The following is a 21429-nucleotide window of genomic DNA, read 5'->3' as shown; positions in this document are numbered from 1 at the left end:
CGCCATTTTGTTTATATAAAAGTAAATAAAACAATTATTTTTAATTTTCCTCTTATTTATTTAAAGTTTTGTGCAAAATCTGGTTTCCTTAGATTAAATAGTTCTAGAGGTATGAATTTTTTATAAAAAATACAAAATAGTGACCAGCGGCTAAACAACACCTACATTTTTATCTACCTATATTAATAGGACATTTTTTACTTGAAATGAAGAATACTATCACACACAGAAGTTTGTTACACCCTTTTTGTAAACACCCTTATACTATATGATCGAATTAGAAATGTTTGAAATCAATTTTGAGATAACAATATCCATAACAATTACCTTGATACATACATTTGCATGCACCGTATCCTCCAGGTGTTCCAAAAATCACTTGTTACCTTTTCGTTTTTTTAATTTAGTAAATTTAATTTTTTTGTAATTTATAAGAAAATTTTATAATTGTTTTACACTAAAACCCCGGTTAACCAAATCCGGTTGCACCGAAACGGTTCCATGAATGATAACGTTGATATAAATAACCAAGTATTTGACAGCAGAACACTATAAGTTTCAATTGCATTCAATCCACTCATCTCAAATATTTTTGACACTATCAAATCTACCAGCTGTTTCAATAACATTTACCTTGCAATAACCAAGAGAGTGTGGAGACGAGTCAGCACACAATTTGGGGTTCGTTTGCAAAGCGAGCAGGAGTGCTCCTTAGTTAACTGTGTTGACATAATATTTTGAACATCAATCCTGATCTTTAATAATTATACATAATAATTATTTTAAAAATCATTTCAATAAAAATCTGAATTGTTTAAAGCAAAATATAAGGCTTATTTTACATTCTCACTATTTGATAAAGAGTCCGCTATTTATGTAACTCAAATATATAAACCAAACGTATCAAAATAATCTTAGAACAAGAAAGTTTGGATGATCTTTTGCTCTCTGCACTCAGCACAGTGATTTTAATTCTATGTATACTGATCATTACTGTCCATATACTTACTTTTATACCTGTATCCATCGTAAGGTTCAATGTTAATAATAAACTTAGCACATTTTATTTCAAATTTCCTGTTCCCAGAGTATCATGACACTTTTTAAGATTTTATGATTAATTAATGTTTTTTTGGATTAATGATTTCTTAGGTTAATCCAATTGCGTTTCTTCTATTATCACTCTTATCTCGTTGAGTCTTTTTCAAATAATGCGAATTTAACGTATGTAAACGTAAACACAAAAAGTTCTATTGTGTATGAATTCTGTAATGGTAATACAGAAAATCAAACTACAACCACAAAGAATACTGAGCAAATGTTCATTAACTCAAAATATTTCTATAACAGCTTAATACATTATTTAAAACTATTAAACTCATTATTTTAAGACCCATAAGTAAAACCTATTTGTACTAAATATCAAACTTATTAAACTGTTTATAATTATTATCTTAAAATCACAACAATATTATTTAAAACGTCTAAAAAACTAAACTGCCTTCCACATTCATAATCTAATTTTGTAACATGCATTTAAATAAAATGTATGTATTATATAATATTGTGGAAATCATTTAGTAGTAGTAGTGGTAGTACTAAGCCACAAAGTATTACATGCCCAAGCACCAGTATACGTAAACTCATTGCTCTCTTGATTGTGCTGCTTTCTAAATCAGTAGCTGTGTTTCTGATGTACATTCACAATTTTTGTTAATTCTTAATTAATTCAGTTAATTTTTATTACATATGTATTCTTTTGAAACAAAGGAAATGGGTCCAAATACAATATATTTATAAAACTAATAGTATCTAACATTTATTGCTATATTAAAATCATAATGTCTCTTACTTTAAAATGTCACATTTATACTACGTTTCAACTCATTTTCTTTACGTATTTACGAAGATAACATACAGTAAACTTCCGTTAATCCGGCACGGTCAGGACTTAAAGCATGCCGAATTATCAAATATGTCAGATTATTGGATATATATATCAGAGAAATAATGTAGACATAATAAATAAACAATCACAGTAAAACACGTTTTTATTATTAAAATATAACCTTAAGGTAGTCCTCGTTATATGTGGATCTATAAGAACTATTTTTTTCAACGGTCTATTTACAGTGCGTAGTCTACGCATCACAATTGGGCGGAACACGGTGAAGATCGAGGGTGCGTTCATCCTGGTTCATCACAGCCCCGTACTGTACTACCACTGCCAGCCTCTCTAGACACTGCTTGCCTATTTTAGATGGCAGTGGCCAGAAACGTCAGTCTTTTACAGTCGTCCTTCCATTATAAACCTGTGCTGAGCACATTAACTGTGAAATTAACCTACCATTACTAGACTCAATTGAGTTGATAGGAAAGTTCAATTGGGTACACATGAATTGATATCACCCAAAGTCGGCTGAATATAACGCTTAACATCTTCTCCACGCTGCTACCTAAATGCTATGTCCACCATGAATGGAAAAAGAACGTTTTTGCGTATTAAATGATTGTTTTGTGTTGTTCAAGAAAAACGTTACTTTTTTACAAAAAGCGTGCCGGATTACCAAGCGTGCCGAACTATAAGATGCCGGATTAATGGAATTTTACTGTATTTCATCAAATTACTCCAATATATTAAACATTAAAATGACTAGTAGTATAGTAGCCATGGCTAGTTGTAGTAGAGAGTTTGTAGTGGTAAGGATCTTTCCTTCAAGAGTCATGGTCCTCAGAGAGAGTATAATTAACTAAGAAAGTAACAAACATATTGGAACATTTTATAGATAGCAAACATGCTCAAGAAAAGACCATCATTCTTACTACTCGAATTTTTACTTTCTATTCTTGTTTGAATGTAATGTAAGGCATGAACCCAATGCGGATCGTTGACATCCAGTGAACACTACACTAGGCATAGAATGACAGCACAACTATGCCCAGTGAATTTACAACATTTCGTTTAGATTAATACAATAAAAGTTCTTGTTGTTGCAGTTAAGATTTACGATAATACTCCCAAGCCTGTTTCTAGTGTCATTTCTATTTTACTTCCTTCCAAGCTCCTGACGTGGCTGTAGTAGACATTTTGTTTTGAGATTGTTGACTTAATTAATGATGGCATCTGGTGGCAATCGTTACTTAATCGTGACCAATTATTAATGAATGAAGTAAGCCTTTTCAAGGTGCATACTACATACAATAAATCAAAGTAAACATTTAATGCAACTTAGTTTGTACTATTTATGACAATATAATGATTTTATATGAATATACCAAATATTAAATTTCAGTGTAATTGGTCACATTATAACGTTACGTGAAAATCAATAACAGTAAAAAAAAGGAAATCGCATGGATTACATGAGTGTGTCAACTAAATAAATTGTGGTGTTCGATCAATTAGGCTCTATCCTTATTAACCATTCAACAAATTAACTCGAGTAAACAATTTGAGTTTTATGTTTGGTAAAGTCATAAGTTAAGTTCAAACTCTAATGTGAATAAAAACTGTAAATATATTATAAATTTAATTCAAACTATGATTAATATTGATTAATCATTAATCAGACATAAATAAAGGATTGATATTTATGACCTAAAAAATACTATTGAAAGTTTTTAAAACCAACATCTTGATTGCTAAAAAAAATGTGACCTTGAAACCAAAATTTTCTTTAAAATAACTAGATCATTAACGACTTAGTTTTCTTTTAGAAACTGTAATGATCAGCCAGATATACAGGTTCAGTAAACTTAATTAATAATATGGACGTTTTACCATTAATTTTAAACTGAATTTTCTGAAGAATAACACAGGCTCCTAATTAAATTGATTAAGACATTTTTTGAGGAGAGGAAGGCTTAAAACTTCCAGACTATGTAATTATTAAAGTCAACTTTTTGTGACACATTTGCTATTCTAACGGTAAATAAAAAATAATCGCTTGAGCCTAATGCCACACACGCCGCCACCACTGGAGAGAGTTACGTCAACAGTGCCTCTATAATAATTTATGTGGTATGAATTAATAAAAAGAGCCTACCTGGACAAGAGAATTTTAGCTGACCAGGAAAGCTGGTGATTAAATGGTCAGATTTGGGGAGTTTAGGTTAGAGATCCAATAGAAATAACTTAGAGATCTTATAACAAACTAGATTATTAAAATTCACTTCTTAAACGATATCATTTTTTCAAAGCACTCTTTAACTGATAGTTGTACTATTCACTGGAGCATTGTGTACTCAAATACTTTCACTGTTACATCTTTATGGTATTCTCTTGTTTTTTTTTTTTTCAAACCTATCCTCACATACAACCTAACAACCAATACAGGTTTGAGTTTAAATCAATACAAATCATATTAACATGTTTTACTTATGCTAGATAATCTTATTATCTGAGGTCATTCTGGCCATAGATAGTTTAATAACTTAAATTGATAAAACTTAATCAAATAGTTGCCAGCCAAGAAGCGGACAGAAATATCAATTATGGTAGTTTAATGTTATATAGTATAAAATTGTCTATTTGTACTGTCCTTTACAAGAAACTAAACTGTAAATGTAAATTAATTACAAATGTATGTTTCTCATATTAAATCTTCGATTATGAATTCCAAGGTTGTAATATTTAAACAAAAGAATAAAATACAGCCAGTGCTGTGTATGTCTATGTACAGAATGACAACATCTGTTTAATTAGTATATATCTTTAAATGGTTTTTAAGTGCTGATAGAACACCTAAACGTGAAAATGGACACAGTAGACAAATGTCGCTGCACGAATGCGTAAGTTCTGTCTGCTCCACGAAGTAAAGTGTGTTACTAGCGTGGCTAAAAACATAAATATCAGTGCTTAAAATGGACACCGCAAGTGCTTTGGTTTTAAAAACTGTAAAAAACTTTTGACATAATATACAACATTTTAATAAATATATGGATACACAGTACTTTGGTGTGTTGTATTAATGAAGTACAATGAAAGCATAGACGCACATCAGACGTCTAATTAATTTTTTACGTTTCACGTCTAAATATTCTATCCGTAATTCAATTGATTGTAATTTACTGCACTGCTTTGTTGGATACATCACAAAATTTGCCAAAAAGTATCCAAATAGTGACAAATAGTAATACCCTACACTAAGCACTACGGGATGATTTAATGCAGATAAGAGTATATAAAACTCTTAAATTTTATTTAAAACAAATTATACGGGCATTAATAAACAACCTGTTCCCTCGTATGAAAGGTCTGATGAACTGGAATGTCAGAAAACTCCTGTGACTTAATTTATTCTTTCTGCTAGGTTGTAACTTTTTAATAGCTTGTACCCGTTTCTATAAAACATAGATTCAAAGAAACTGAGCAAATAGTTCAAACATATACTGATCCTGGTGGAAGGGCCACAGGCCCTCCATGAAGCCCAATGTGGCCACCACGCGGCCGTCACGACGATGGCAACATGGTCCGAGTTGTTGGCTGCGTCTACCGGGATAGCTGAAACATAAGGTTTAAAACTGTCCCACTCAGGGGGCTGGCAAAACTTCCCTTCCTTCTGTCTGTAGGAATATCTCAAGAATGAATAGAGCTAATCTGTCTGCAGGATATCTCAAGAATGAATAGAGCTAATCTGTCTGCAGGATATCTCAAGAATGATAGAGGTAATCTGTCTGCAGGATATCTCAAGAATGGATAGAGCTAATCTGTCTGCAGGATATCTCAAGAATGGATAGAGCTAATCTGTCTGCAGGATATCTCAAGAAGGAGTAGAGCTAATCTGTCTGCAGGATATCACAAGAATGAATTTGAGGTTAAGGGTTCCAAATTTTCACAGAAAGCTTCACTTATAATATAGCTGAATCGAGTCAATTATGATGCAATGTTCCTCCATGAGATTTTGCTGAGCATCAGAGAGTTTTAAGTGCCCGAGGATATTTTAAGAAAGAACCTCGTAGAAATAAATCTTGTAGATTGAAGGTTAATATAATATTATTTTGCGACTCAAGAGTTTATTACGTACCTTCAAAAGGCTGGAACGGATCGTCACCAGCACTAAGCAGAGAGTGGGCAAACATATCTTGTGTTAGTTTGTTATGTAGAGTGGCGTGGTTGTAGTAGTCGGTCACATCCTTGTACCCAAAACTGTTTCGACGTGAAGTTTGAGTCGAATTCCCTGATAGAGGAACTCTGCAGAACAGAAAAACTGATAATCACAAATTCAGATAATTTTAGAACCAGTACTGATTAGTTGCGAAGTATTATGACTTTCTTAACAAGGATATCCCTATCAGTCTAAAGGATGATTTTTGGCCCGGTACAGACATAACAAAAATATTCTACTTGCAATATGCTCTAATGGAGACTGGGCATATAGCAATATCAGTTTGAAATAAGTTCTCCGAAAAAGAATACCAGAATTTTTTTAAATGGCTGTTACTTAAAAATGATTCAAGATTAAAAACTAAATGATTTACAATGTCAAATTGAAGACAATAGAAACAAATTTTGTTTTCATACCTTAATATGTTTGGATGTGTGAGTACAATTCGTTGCTCTGCAAATATCACAATGGTATTCGATTTTTCACCAAGTGTTATGTATCTTATCTGGTGTCACAGTTGCGATCGCTTCCGAAATCCACCCAAAAAAAATGTGCCAAATCACGAATTTATTTACAGCATAAACAATATTCTTTATGTAACATAACAAAAAAGTTCAAAGGGATCAAATCAAGACTTTCCAGAGGTTAGGGAATGGGCACACCCATGCCTATCCAAATATTTGAAAAACCTTTAGTGGACTGTCGATTTGGGATATTTAACTGAAGACTTTACCGAACAAATACGCTTTTCAAGCTTCTGATGGAAGATTGTCGGATTTTTTCGATTTTGTCATCACTTGTGCAACACATGTCCTGTGTCATGAAACTGGTTAAATCAGTGACGAATTGCTTTATCATCTAGCGAATTCCAACTAACTTGTAATCAAAACTGCACACTAGCAATCAATTTCAATTCTGCATATCACCAAAACACACTGTGCCTTCTGTTGCAGCATAAACAATACTCATGATTGGTGCCAGGCATGTCAGTCACAATAGTGGACTGCCACCGAGCAACTGTCTGCACGTGCAAAGGTCAACGTTTCCTCCCATGCTGTATGAAAAACAAAATTTTTTTATTTCAACTTCAATTTGACATTTAAATCGTTTACTTATTCTTGAATAGTTTTTAAGTAATGGCCATTCAAAATCACCACATTCTTTTTTGGAGACCCTGTATTGTCTTTATTAAGATATTTTTGTGTCTAAATTTCCAAAATACACAAACCCTCTCAAGACATTTACCTCATCCTTACGATATTTATAAAAAATACTAATAATATCAATTTCCTAGGTTATACTCTGCTTTTCAGTGGCTGCTGGAAACATAAACTGCCTTCTGCATTAGCACTGCGAGGAATAAAATCACTGTAATCATTTTTCAACTCCTGGATATATAATAATAGATCTACCATTCTAGGTAATTTTGTATTGGTTGGCGTTTCAGATTTTTCTGACAGGCAGATCTTGGAATAAGGTGGAACCTTCAAGATCAATAATCCTTTTCAATGGATTTTACCATTTAAATGACCATTGAATCTAGTCTAAGTTGGCCTGATGAAAGTATCTGACCACTGTTTGGGCAGAATAGTGAAAGGGTAAAGATTAAATATTTGAACAATTTTATGTTTGACGATTGCTTAGAAAATTGAACTAAACTGTTATTTGTATGCCTGTGTTAGTATTAATTTTTATAAATATCTTCACTTAAATTATTTAATGCTAGGTTCAGAAAATTTTAAATAAATGTTTTGATAAGAACTAGGGATCAGCCCACACACACGTATTTTGGTTAGCAAAAATTACAAGACACAAAAGAGCAATATAACAAAAAATGTAAATACGCATTTACTATATTCAGCTTTCATATTGTTAGGGGCACTGATTTAGATTGATTTATTTTAAATTCAACCCCTGAAGGGGTACTTGGATTTAATAATTAGTTTCATGAGCTTGTTTCAGATTTTGTAAATTTTTGTTTGTTTTCTTACATTTGTTACATTTTCTTAGAACAATGAGGAAGAATTTTTTTAGCATTCTTTAGTTTTTTCAATTTTATATTACACAGCATGTTTGACCAATGCTTTCTACTTATCTTTTTGAAAATTAAATACGTTAGTATACTTCTATAATATATATATTATATACTCCATATTAGAAAAACATTTGCCTTGGAATGGATAATCAATTTTTTTCAATACATAATAGAGAAAGGAAATACATGAAAAACTGTTTGAATCTGTTAGAATGTAAAGTTGACTGAATAACTGTGATGAACACCAGCTGCACTAATTATTATCTGTTCTAAAACAACTGCATCAATATTTATTTTACCCCAGTCATGTTACATAACCAAAAATTTTAGAGCTCTTTTAGATTACTCAACTTTAAAACTGATTGATTTAAAAATTACCAATAACCTTAATTTTACTTGACAACAGAAATTCATACTAAAATAACACAAAATATTCTTAATTCAAACTGATAATTCTAGCTAAGAAAAATTTGAAAATTGCTGTAGCTAACATAAACATTTTTTTATAGGAATAGTTTTTTAAAATATTCCTGATTATTGTAATTAATTGAAGAATCATTAGTAAGTTTACATTTCCTTAACAAGTGCGTTTAACTTCCACTAGATAAACATTGAGCATATAACAGTGCTTTAAATCGTATTTATAAAATATTGGTTTTTAAAAATTAATTAATGCAGGTAATGATTACCTTAAGGCAGTTATCAATGTCTCACAACCAGCAGGCTCTAACCAACTTCCCTGACTCTGTAACAAAAATATATTCATTATCTTCTTTGTTTATTCCATATCAATAAAACAAGATTTAAAAAAAGGTGATGATCTCCAGTCAAATAAATTTTGAACTTTATTTCATAAAATCTTTTTTTAATTTTTTGTTAGTTTTATTTTCTTTCAGAGATTAATCAAGCAGAAAAAAAGTTTTCTTTCAGCTGGTGCCTTTTTTAAAGTACAAAATAAATTAAATCAATGTTGACTAAATGCAACAATGTGGAAGTTATATTTAATTTCTGACTCTATCAGAAAATATTTACCAAATGTGTATGATACAAAACACTGAACAGGTTTTGAAGTGATGTACTTATATTTTACAGTTTAACTTGAATTTGTTTACACATATAAATTCTTTAATTAATAAGATACACATTTTCATTACTGATTGAGTTTGTAAAACTTTAAGTATGTAAAAAATTTCTTATTTTTCAATATAAATATTGTATACAAGAAAACAGTAAATTCATAGAAGAATTTAAATTTAAAAAGAATAGAATTTTAAAAAATGCTAGAATATTGTACTGAAAAATATATAAACTTAAAAAACGTCTAAAAAATCCTAAATAAATATACTCAATATTTGCATAAACTTGAAGGAAAACAGGATTTTTCCAGACATTTGCCATCGTTAAGTGAAACAAAAAAAAAATCAGTAACACTACGTTTCGAGATCTGCAGTCTGATTTCTTCTTCGGGTAAATCAGATGTAACTGGTTGGTCAACGAATGCAGAAGTATTGTGACCTGTATTCTGTAGTTCAGTTTAAAATAAATTAGTGCTGTGTTTAGTATTTCTATTAAGTGCATGTTTTAGAGTTAGAGTGAAGTTGATACACAACATGGTGGTGTGATTCCTGACATAGGCGTGTCACAACGCTCTGGTAATGAATTTGTTTATTTTAACCTGATCTGTAATTATGTGTTAGGTTAGTTATTTACCTGAAGAAGAGATCAGATTTCAGATCTCAAAACTTAGTGTTACTGAATTTTTTGTTTCACTTAACAATGGCAAATGTCCGGAAAAATCATGTTTCCTTCACAATCCTTCCATCGTCAAAAATAAACTTCAAATGCATATACTTCTACATTAGTATGTAATACTACAAAATTTATCTTATGGCAATTTTAGGCTATTATGGAATTTTTTAAAGTTGCAGTTTAGTTGAAAAGCGTTAAAAATCGGTACCTTTTTTCGTTCTTGATTTTTTTTTTTTTCTTATACCAGACATAAAAACTGGAAGTAATAGAGGAAGACATTGGAGAATATGTCTTTTTGGCCAACACCTTTCTGTTGTCAACTTTTTTTCCTTGGGATGGCCTTCTGCCATGCACTTAAGCCTCAAGAGCTTTTTGCGCACCCTGGAAAACACACCATGAGGCTAGCAGTCTATGATTTCAGCAGTTCCACAAACCGCCGAAAAACAACTTATCAGGTTCTCCTGGGGAAATTCACCACCCCTGTCCAAACTACCAAAGATGGCAAACCGCTCCCTTGCTATTGAAGGGCAGTCAAAGAGCAGGTGCTCCAGCAGTCTCCTCCTGTCTTACACATTCTACAGAGCGGATCCTCCTGAAGGATGCCGACTCTGTGAAGATGCTTCCTCAGGTGACCATGCCTCGTGATAACAAAGGAAAACTTTTACATTTTTTCTCTTATATAATTATTGAACTCAAGTACCGATGTTCTTAAATGCATTATAGCCAGCACTAATACAATTAATGGATTATAATCTACATTTTAAACAAGAAAGAAGATCAAGAGTGCTACCTCATAAAACATATTAAACAACAATTCTTACTCTACAATAAAAACAAGTTCATGTTCCTGGTTTTTAGTTTGTTATAATAGTCTAAGTTTAGTTTAAGCAACTTAATAGGAAAATAAATAGTAATACCATCCATTAGTTTAGTTTTTTATGGATTATCTGAGGGTCTAGACCCCAATACCATTTATTAAATTATATCTGATAAGGCTTAGATGGTTATTTCTTAGCATGTGAAAAATGTTGATCATGCCAGGATTTCAAACCTAAAGGTTGATTAGCTAATATGCTGACTATTCAGCTAACAAGAACAACCAATTAGAGCACCTCTGTGAGCATACATGGCGTGTATAGGATCTTTCTCTCCTCACATATCACGTAGTTAAAGACAGCAGCTACACCTGCAGAAGATGCATCTGAAGTGAGAACTATTGCTAATTTTGGATTGAAAAGGTACAATCACCCATTTTTTTTCTTCTTGAAGAATGTGTCTAAAGACCCTACAAAGAAGACTTTCCGCCTTTCTTACTTATGTTTATCTTTAAAACTTAAGGCTTCTACGAACATGTATAAGATTCATGGGTTCCTGTTCTCTGAATCTCTTTTGGGCTCAGGAAAATAAGAGACACTTTTCCTTGATGCACAAACAGCAGGACATTTCAGCGATAAGTGTTCTGCTGATTCTTCTGCTTCACCAGAGAGTCTGCATTCATCAGCCAGCCAACCATGTCATTAGATGTTTCCAAAGATCTTGTTAGCATTCAAGTACCAGATGTAAATCCTCCTTCCTTAGGTCAGGAGTTTAGTCCTGCCTTTAGAAGGACAGATAAAGCAAATATTTTTTTCATATTTTATGATGACTTTCTTTTCTTAGGCATTTATTAGAGCTGGGACAAGTAGGAAACTCCACACCCAGCTCTGACCCTTCAAAATAAAATATATCAGAACCCAATTTTGGCCAAGGGGTCTGCTATTTTATTTCTAGGAATGCCTTCATGAGCCAACATCCAACCGAAGACCACTTTGTTTCTCTCAACAGGTCAATTAGAGCATTCCTGCATTCCCATTCTAGCCTCGACTCAAAAAGTATAGGCGACCAACACCTTTGAAGCAAGCCCTAACCGTCAGATGGTTTTTAGACATTCATCACGTCTTGTGTTATTCTGAATAACCTTTCTGGTACATGTTTAAATTTTCTGATTTCTGCTTTAAAATTCTATGGCTTACTTTCCATACCAGTTCTGGCTCCTATGTATTCCCAAAACCTGCTCTTGAAGTCAGATGTAAACCATCAGTGTAAAACTTGGAGAATCTTCATTTTGCACTCAAGACACTTTTGTTATCATTTCCAAATCGGTAACAGACATTTCTTCATTATCACTGTGTGTTCTTCCAAAACAGTAGTAGTTTTTATCATCTTTCTACCCAAATAACCTTTATTGCACTCACGAAGCTAGCTTTATAGTTCAACTACCTTAATTCATTTTGTTCCTACAATTTTTTTCAATTAAAGAAAAACCCTTTTCACAAGTTTGTCCATGCCAATTTTGATTTTTTTTAACGACAAGCAATGATGCTATGATGTTAAAGATGGTATGATGCTAAGAAGATGAAATATAAGCATTGAAGAAGAATTTGGGAATAAGCAAAAATAACAAGATAAAAAGCTCAGAATGACTTACTTCTTCAAAATGTGATGGACATGGCATTGCTTTGAACTTTTGATGGGCACCTGTGTCTCCTATGACTTCTCCTAGATACTCGATTGAGTCATACAATAAGGAGCAGTTCTGCTTGTTGACTTGCAGGTAGAAGTCATATATGTAGTCTTAAGGTAGCCAGCAACACTTTGGCACCAGACTCATGTTGGGTTTGGCAATAAACCCGTCTTTGTGAACATCTTATGATGATGGCTAATATTCTGCCAACATCTACAATTAAATCTAAACTGTACTTATTAATACAATAAACATTTATGGTATGCAATTTCAAATTTACGAGTTATCAGATATTTTAAGACTATTTGACCTTACACATTGTACGTAATATTTCAACTGCATGTGTTTTTTGGTATGGTTACTCGCAAGTGTGTCAGAACAATACATTAACCTCCTAGTTCAATAAAATTTCACAATATACACACGTTAGGCTCAGAATAATTTCTTATTAATTTGAAATATTAAAAGATACAACTCAGTGGTATAACCAGAACGACTTTGATGAGAGGGGTGAATTGAAGAGCATACCAGGGGGTATGGGAACAAAATCTAAAATTTGAAAGACTTAATTACAAAGTAAAACAATTAACTGTTTGTTTTTCAAACAAATTGGATTGCTACAGTATAAAAATGTAGCTCTGTGGGGGGAAGGGGTAGTTTGATCCCCTCATACCCCTATTTAAGCGTCTGATACAACTCCAATTTGTACTAATAGAAAATTTTCGTTTTTGATAATGCTTTCTGTTTTGACAAAATAAACGTCATTATGTTTCTGCTTTAATAACAACAAAATTTAACACAATTTCTTAACCAATTTTAAAATAACAACATTTTTGTTTTTGATTTGTATTTGATATAGTTAATTGATTATAATTAAATAATTATAAAGGTATTTTCAAAACACAAACTATTCAAAAAAATTACATACTTTATTTTTTTACTAACATATCCAACATTAATTAGATTAATTTTAAATTGAATTACAAGTGTTGAGTGCATCTAGTAAAGTGCATAACATGTTCTTATTTTCATTGGCATAACTAGGACTAGGCTTTGGGGGGAGGGGGAATGAGGCTAATCGAACACAACACCACATCATGGGGGCGGGAATAAAGTGTAAAATATAAATTTGAATAATTAGATAAATTTAACATCAAACAAGGTTGGATAGCTGTTATTTTATTTTATCGTTTTGTGGTTTGTTGTGGGGGGGGTGTTATCTATCTCCTCATCCCCCCTTAGTTACTCCACTACCTGTTTTATTCTACTCTACTACTATAAAGTAATGTCTCACCCGGCCAGTACTTTGACAGGCAGCCTGCAAGGTGATAGTTGAGCAGCCTGTTGAGGATGGGTCTCTCAATGCTCTCTGTCCCCTTGAAGACATCCCAGGGCACAGAGATCAACATTGCTGCGCTCAATCGTTTGGTTGCTTCCTCTCCTTTCCCGCCAAGTAGTTGCCCAGAATCAGCCTGAATCATATAAGATCAAACCCTTTAAACCAAAATGTATGGAATTTGTTTGTATTATACAACGATTTTTAAAGCATCTTCTTTACCATTAATGTTTGTTCTTTACTAAAAATATGTTTGACCGATTTTATCTCCTTCAATCGAACAATAAAAAATAATATCACTAGTGAATTACAACACTTATTCCAACTGAATTTTTGCAAGGCCTTTCAGAATAGAGGAGTCCATCGTCAGGCAACTTCACAAGTTGCTAATACTGAAAGGCCTCGCAAAATTAAATTAATATTGTAATATGTAATGGAATATGTATTTAATATGGTGGGAAAGGTTTTTTTTCAATCCAAATGCTGAGTTTAGCTCCAGTTCACTCTCCTCTTACGTACAACATCTGAAATCTGATGCTTTGTTTACCGACAGTTTTTTTGGAGCCCTTCAGAAAAACATGACTTCAGATTTCAGGATTCAAGTATGCAACAGCATCAGACTTCAGATACTGTACGTAAGAGGAGAGTGAACTGGAACTAAAACTCAACATTCACATTGGAATATGTGTTATAATACACTAGTGGACATTAACTGAAAATATTTCCAATGCTCCCAAGAATCTTCAATGAAAATAATGATAATATTAATGTACTTATAAAGAATTGATTAATTACTGAAAGAGCTCCTTCAATTTCAATAGACGAAGTAGAACGTAGAATTAATAAATAACAAAGAAATTAGTGAATTAATTTCATCTCTTGATTAAAAAGTACTTGCTAACGTTTAAACTATTTTTTACTCATAATTCTCGTGAATTGTTTTGCAACTGGTATTTGGTCTTGTTTAACCATTATAGATATCCTCATTATAAATAATAATTTATTGCAACAAATACATATTTAGTTTGAATTATACAGGAATTGGTAGAAATTCACACAACTACAGTACCCAGTGGCTACAGTAAATTGGCTCTACTCGCCCAGTTTACAGATTTATCACACACAAATGACAAAATATGCCGGATCTAAATTCTATGTTATCTCTTCCACAAAACATTGAATGGAACAAGATTTAAATACTTTTAAAAGAAATACTTAGTGATGAGGGCTCCCTACTCTTTCAATCATTTTCAATGAGTTTTTTTTTAGTTGTAGTAATAAAATTAAGAGTACAAAAATTAACTTTTACTGAAAATGTATACTAACAATGCGAGTTTCATGATGATAATATCAGTACTCCTGTTGTTATTATATATATATATATATATATATATATATATAGTATATATATATATTATTGCCATTTATACAAATTTAATTAATGTAAATAAAAGTCATTTGACAGGTATTTGGTCTTCCGATCATATGTTAGTTTGGTTATTTAAACATAATACATGTGAAAGAAACGGCCAAATACAAAATAATTGAATCGTAAAAAGTGAGGGCTCTGTGGTGTAATGGTAGCACATTCACCCGGCAAGTGAGAGATCCGGGTTCGAGTCCCGGCGGAGCAAGTACTTTTTGCGATTCAATTGTTTATTGAAATAAATTATATATATATATATTTATATATATATATTGTTTCATGTAACTGTTTATATGCTTATAGTGATATGTATAATATTGTAAAAGTTGACACTATCAATATAACAATGTTGTTAGAGCAAGGAGTTGAACTCACACCTGAAAAAGCTAATCTGGCATGAATATAATAAATATAAACATTAAACCAGTATTCTTTTGTTTGAAATTTGTTTTTTACGATGAAAGGATTGGGAAGGAAACAGGTTTTATCCAGACATGTGCCATCATTCAGTGATACAAAAAATCAGTAACATTACATTTCGAGATCTGCAATCTGATCTCTTTCTCAGGTAAATAATTAATCTAACACATTAGGTTACACATGTGTTAGGTTAGTTATTCACCTGAGGAAGAGAGACCACATTGCAGATTTCGAAACGTAGTGTTACTGATTTTTTTTTATCACTGAACAATGATAAATCAGTACATCTTTATTTGCAGTATATTTCAGTGATAATTATATAAAATATAATGTTTAACCCTCCCATTGAGATTCCTACTGCACCGACTAGAGCTGTTGGGTAAGTATCGCCGACGTGTTCCAACACTTCTGACAAATCCTCGAAGTTTGATCCACAGTACGTTCTTGGTGTCTGAAAGAATATTTCAAAGTTAATTTATTGTCTAATTAATAATAATACGATTCTTTACATTTTTTAATTGCTTTATTTATTTCAGAAACATAACTGCCAAAATGATGATTTAAACATTATTTTATTATACATTTGCCCATTTTGTTAATAATGATTTCAGGCCTATAACTATTAATATGAAGGTAGTATTGATACTTAAAACTAAGAATATAAGTAAAGAAGTCAATTGCATAATTTACTGTTACGTTTATAGACTGATGAAGATTTCTCAATTCTTGTCATCACATGCATTGCAGATATAAGTTGTACCTTTTCTTGATCCATTTCCAATACAAACAATGCAGTGCCTTAGTAGAGGTCTGCCTTTTTCAGTCATTTTGAATTTTTATGGCTATGTTGTTTTTATTTTTAGGGTTCATCAGTTTTTTTTTTTATTATGGACATGAGTCTGTTCAATTTATTTCTAGCCTTTTGCGTTTGTTTGTTTATTACACAAAAGGAAAGCATTAGTGATTCCTATTATTTCTTTATTTTTTAACTATTTGTGTTTTTCATATTAATTTGATATGTAAAGAACTGTTATTTTCATCTATACACATTCTCCACCATAGTTTCCTTGTAATATTTGGGCCATTGTCCCTCATTTTTTATATTTTTTAGATACCTTTTTAGATTTTTTATAATCTGGGTGATTTAGTCTATCTACATTGTGCCAATGATATAAGTTTTTTCAGCTATAAGTTTTTTGTCAGCGATAAACTGTTATAGAAGTTATCAACATACTCAGCATGACCTTTACCTAGCCTCTCAGATAATAAACCATTACAGCTTTTTCAGTGCCCTATCTGCTGACAAAGCATCCAATCTTTTTGAGATAAGATAAAGTTACAGCTTTAATCCATACTAGCTATTATGCCCAGCTTAGCATACAATTTTTCAAAAAATCGAAGTCCTTATACTGCTTAATAAAAGCACTTATGATGGAGTCCTATGAAATTTTACAGACTTAAAGTAAGCGTACATCAGGTATTATTATGGTATTCATGATTAAGAGGATCAGAGAATTAATCTGACTCTTGGATCATGTTTTCGCGCATGTAGGAATATTTTTGGTTTGAATTAATTATATGGTATTTCTGACGCATAGCTCTGGGTTTTGCCTTGATGCTCCAATAAAAAAAATACAAATTATAGTTCTCAGAAAACCTACTTTGGTTTACTTATAGCCCTTGACATCATCTTTTGGTCTAAGAAATTTCTGGTGCGATTTTTTTTAAGCCACTGTTTAAAATTCCATGTCACAATGCCAAGGGAGCATACCAATTTTGAGTAGCTTAAGTGAAAATATTCAATGTTTGTTTGTTAAGGTTGGTTTTATAACAGTGATTAAATAGTATTTTTACTACTGCATGTTTTTAATATGTCACTGGTGCAATCTGGATAAAAGTTATATATTAACTTTGTCTTTGCTTTTGCATCACTACTGATCAAGTGTTATTCTAAAATTTACTTTGTAAACAAATGTTTCTGCCTATTTTACGAAATTCAACTGAAAGTGTCAACAAATTGTTTAGTGCCAGTTTAATTTTGATTATAAAACTTATTTATTACCATCTTTTCCAAATAAAAAAAAATCCATGCAACTTTTTAGCTCTTTCTCTCTTGATATAAACCTTTCTCAGACCTCAAAAAATATTTCACAAACAGGATTAACCAAATTGGTCCAACCGTTATCGAGATTAACACTTAGCAACACATGTTGCGATTTATTTTTATTTATAAGATTTGAGCTTCTTTTGTTTTACACACATTGTCAAAATATGAAAAGAAACAAAGTAGAGATGTAACAAAACATAAACAAGCGTCAACGTAAACTGGAACTGAAAAAAAGAGTCACCTGTAGGCAGCGTATGTTAACATTGATAACAGTAAAGGTATTTGTATCTCTTGTATATAGACATACATTAATGAAGATATTGTTATATTTAGGTTCAATGGTTAATACTATATTTTACTAAAACATTTATTTTATTGATGTCATTTTCCTAACTATTTGAAGGACTGGTCATGCCTCTTTAAGGCATATTTACTATATAGTATGACCATCCAATGGGTCGGACGTTGTCCCCTAAAGTTAACATATGTTGAATGAAAGATAAGATGATTAGGAAAAAAAGTAAACAGTAGTACATTTGGCCCATTATAATTATTTCTTTCTGTCATACTCCAGTCAAACCAACCATTGTTTATGTGAAATGATCACCCCACCACTTTACGACAGATCAAATCACTTTTTTTGTAGTCCATATCTGGAGAAAATTCATATATAATGACAATATCTTTATTGTAGACACATTGACTATAACACTGTTTACCATTCAAGTTAGGCTATAAGTCAGTTAACCTATGTCCTTTAATATACAATCAATCACACTGTGTCACAACTTCCCTTCAAGGTGATGCGCAATTCCTCGGTTGTTGAAGACCACAGCTCGGATGCGTGTGGTTTTGTGACACTTGAGCACCAGCCCCTTGACATAGTCAGTCTGGCTACCCCCCGTCAGCCCTGGCAGGATCACTACGACAGGTGTAACGTCCTGAAGCTCCCGTTGGGGACCTCCAATCCAAGGCCACCTCCCCGCCATCCTTCAGCCGCAGTATCTCATCTCCCTGCACCCATCACAACACTTACCAATCAGTCAATCGTAAAAGACGACAAAGCCTAGATCAAAAGCAAGGAATTAGTATATATATGTGTGTGTTTTAATTTTGAAGGAAGTGGGGTACACATATTTTGTTCAGTCCCTAAAATCCAAAGATAAATTTGGGCGCTCAGAACACAAATCTCATATTTTACATTCAATTTTTTCAATTACCCTGTGCCAATTTTTTTTTCAATTAAATGTAAAGTTCCATTAATAAACAGGTTTATTTTTTAATAATGATTATTTCCACTAATCTCAATTTTAAATAAAACATATATTCTGTACTTGGGATATTACTGATCAGATTCTCTGATATGATAGCACTTGCATAAAACACTGTATGTCTGACAGGATAGCACTCACTTGGATACTGAATATCCGAGACAGTATAACCGCACTCACTGGTATATTGAATGTCCTGGCAGGACTTGGCCTCGCACCAAGTCTGGATATCACTGTCTGGGCTCTGGACTCAAAACACCACACAGTCGGCCAGAATTTTCTCCTCGTTAAAGTAACATTGCTTTCCAAGAATGTTCAGAATTTTCCAGATGAGTTGAGAAGAAGTGGTTCTCTGATAAAAACATCACATAAATGGAACTTAAATAAATGAAGGTATGACTCTTCACACCTCCTCCCAACATGACATAAGCACATAATATTTTAGCAAATAGCAATTAATATTTTATTTGAAGAATATCCATTAATAATCTTCAATGCATTTTGAGGACCCTCTTAGCCTCTTATCCCATGTTGTATTTTAACGTAGAATACAACATATTTAGTGTTTAGTACTTGTGTTAAAAATATACTTAAAAATTTTAATTGCTAGTTTGAAATAAAACTTATATTGGCATTAAAACAGATTGGCTAAGCATACTTTTGCTTTCGTTAATCACATTTTTTGATCAGTAATGCTCTGAAGTAACCACAGTGTATCTGATTGAAACAAAATCTCAGATATCTTTTGTAAAGTTTTTAATTAATTTCGTATTGTCCTAATGAAATACAAATTATCACATGTATACTGCCTGCTTTTAATTACAAGAATCAGCTCTTTCCACTACTATTAGTTGTTAAAAAGATGTTAAATTACTGAACATATTTGTGTTTGTTACAAGTATGTAACAACTTCCGAGCTGCGCACCGTAATCACCGTTAACTCTGCGCACTGTATCATCAGTAGATGAGTCACCAATCACCATCTTGCTACCCCTACACCACTTCTACGACCGCCTCTTCCGCATCTTATCTTGGAATGCCAGTGCCGCACTTACCAACCCTGCTGGCAGCAGCAAAATTTGTTTCCCCATTGTCGCTCAGTGCTTGTCTGGCAGTGCAGAGTTCAGTGTTTAATTTTGACTCAGATTTTTTTCAAGAACAAAGAAGTTTATACTGACTTCATTGTTACAGTTCCTTAAAATATTTCTTGTTCTGTACATGTTATCAAATAATACAGTAATATTACTATTTGAGTGTATCTTCGTTTATCTCGACTCTTTCAATCTTAGAAGCTTTAACCATGAACACAACACTAGAATTAAAAATACAATTGATGTACAATATGCTAGGTTAAGTAAAACTCAACAGAACTATGCAATAACCGGAGCTAGGCTATTCAATAAGTTACCATTAAGTGCTAGATCAATTTCTGTTGGTAGGTTTAAGAATGTTGTTGCGGAGTGGCTCAAGAGAAAAACGTTTTATTCTGTAGATGAGATTTTTAATGCTAATTTTAGTGACTTACGATTTTAAACTTTTAACATAGATATAGGTTGTATTTATTTTAGGCTCTGTAGGCCTACTTAGTGATATTTTTAATATCACATTTGACTTTGTCAATACAATTTGTAATTGTTGGACGACAATAAAATGATTCTGATTCTCATTTCCCGGAAGTTCTTAGTATTAACATAGACTTGTATCATCGGAAATTTTGGTTATCAAAAACATGTTCAGACCCCATTGTTTCCGATAATCAAGGTTTTACTACACTTTTTACAAAAATAATTTAATACTGATTTATAAAAATGTTTATTTTTTATATATGACAAACGTTTTGAGCTTCTTCCTCAACAACATTTTTTTATCTCTTTAGACGGACGTTGACTTCAGACTTCAGGAATCAAGTATGAGACAGCATCAGATTTCAGATGCTGCACTAAGCTGAAGGTGAAAAAGAGCTGAACTCAACATTCATATTGAATCAACCTTTCCCACCATAGCGACATTTTGTGACAGACTGTCATACTGCAGTTGTATTGTAAGCTCAATATTTCTTGTCAGCTGAATAAATAATGAATTGGGGAAGAAAAAAAACCAAGGCATGAACAGATGATGGCCGTCTTTCAGCAATCCAGGAGCTAGAATTGATCATGGATGAAAAGACCTAATTGGATTTGATTGATAGACTATGAATATTCTGATGCAGAATAGTGACACCAATCACGGTTTATTCATGTTTACAGCCTTCATGTTTATTCATGGATCTTCTAGTAAATCCAAAGACTCATACTTGTGATTATTATGGGACATACTACTGAATGGATGTGTAGATCACCCTAACAGTTTCTGGATCACTGACATTGTAAATGTTGTATTTGCCTACAAAATGTGAAATACCTGTTAGAAACAGGCAACAACTTTTTAAAAGTCCAGAGCTGGACGAAACTCAAGTAAGATAGGCCCTCATTATGT

General features: G+C 32.3%; 1 protein-coding gene across 1 annotated transcript; it reads right to left on the bottom strand.

Annotated features, from left to right (window-relative positions):
- Positions 1-4245: 4245 nt before the first annotated feature.
- On the bottom strand, positions 4246-20045 carry LOC124363726 (protein ABHD1). The gene is given in 14 exon segments (XM_046818988.1): positions 4246-5366; positions 5368-5430; positions 5432-5446; positions 5448-5503; positions 6027-6147; positions 6149-6193; positions 12359-12504; positions 13689-13841; positions 13844-13866; positions 15915-16037; positions 18473-18636; positions 18638-18697; positions 19096-19306; positions 19963-20045. Coding segments are annotated over 14 exon segments (1338 nt in total). The 3' UTR covers positions 4246-5291.
- Positions 20046-21429: the final 1384 nt, after the last annotated feature.

The sequence above is a fragment of the Homalodisca vitripennis genome, chromosome 5 (genome assembly GCF_021130785.1).
Source record: "Homalodisca vitripennis isolate AUS2020 chromosome 5, UT_GWSS_2.1, whole genome shotgun sequence".
Taxonomy (NCBI): domain Eukaryota; kingdom Metazoa; phylum Arthropoda; class Insecta; order Hemiptera; family Cicadellidae; genus Homalodisca; species Homalodisca vitripennis.
The sequence above is the reverse complement of the archived record's forward strand: the minus strand, read 5'-3'. Positions and strand labels throughout refer to the sequence as shown.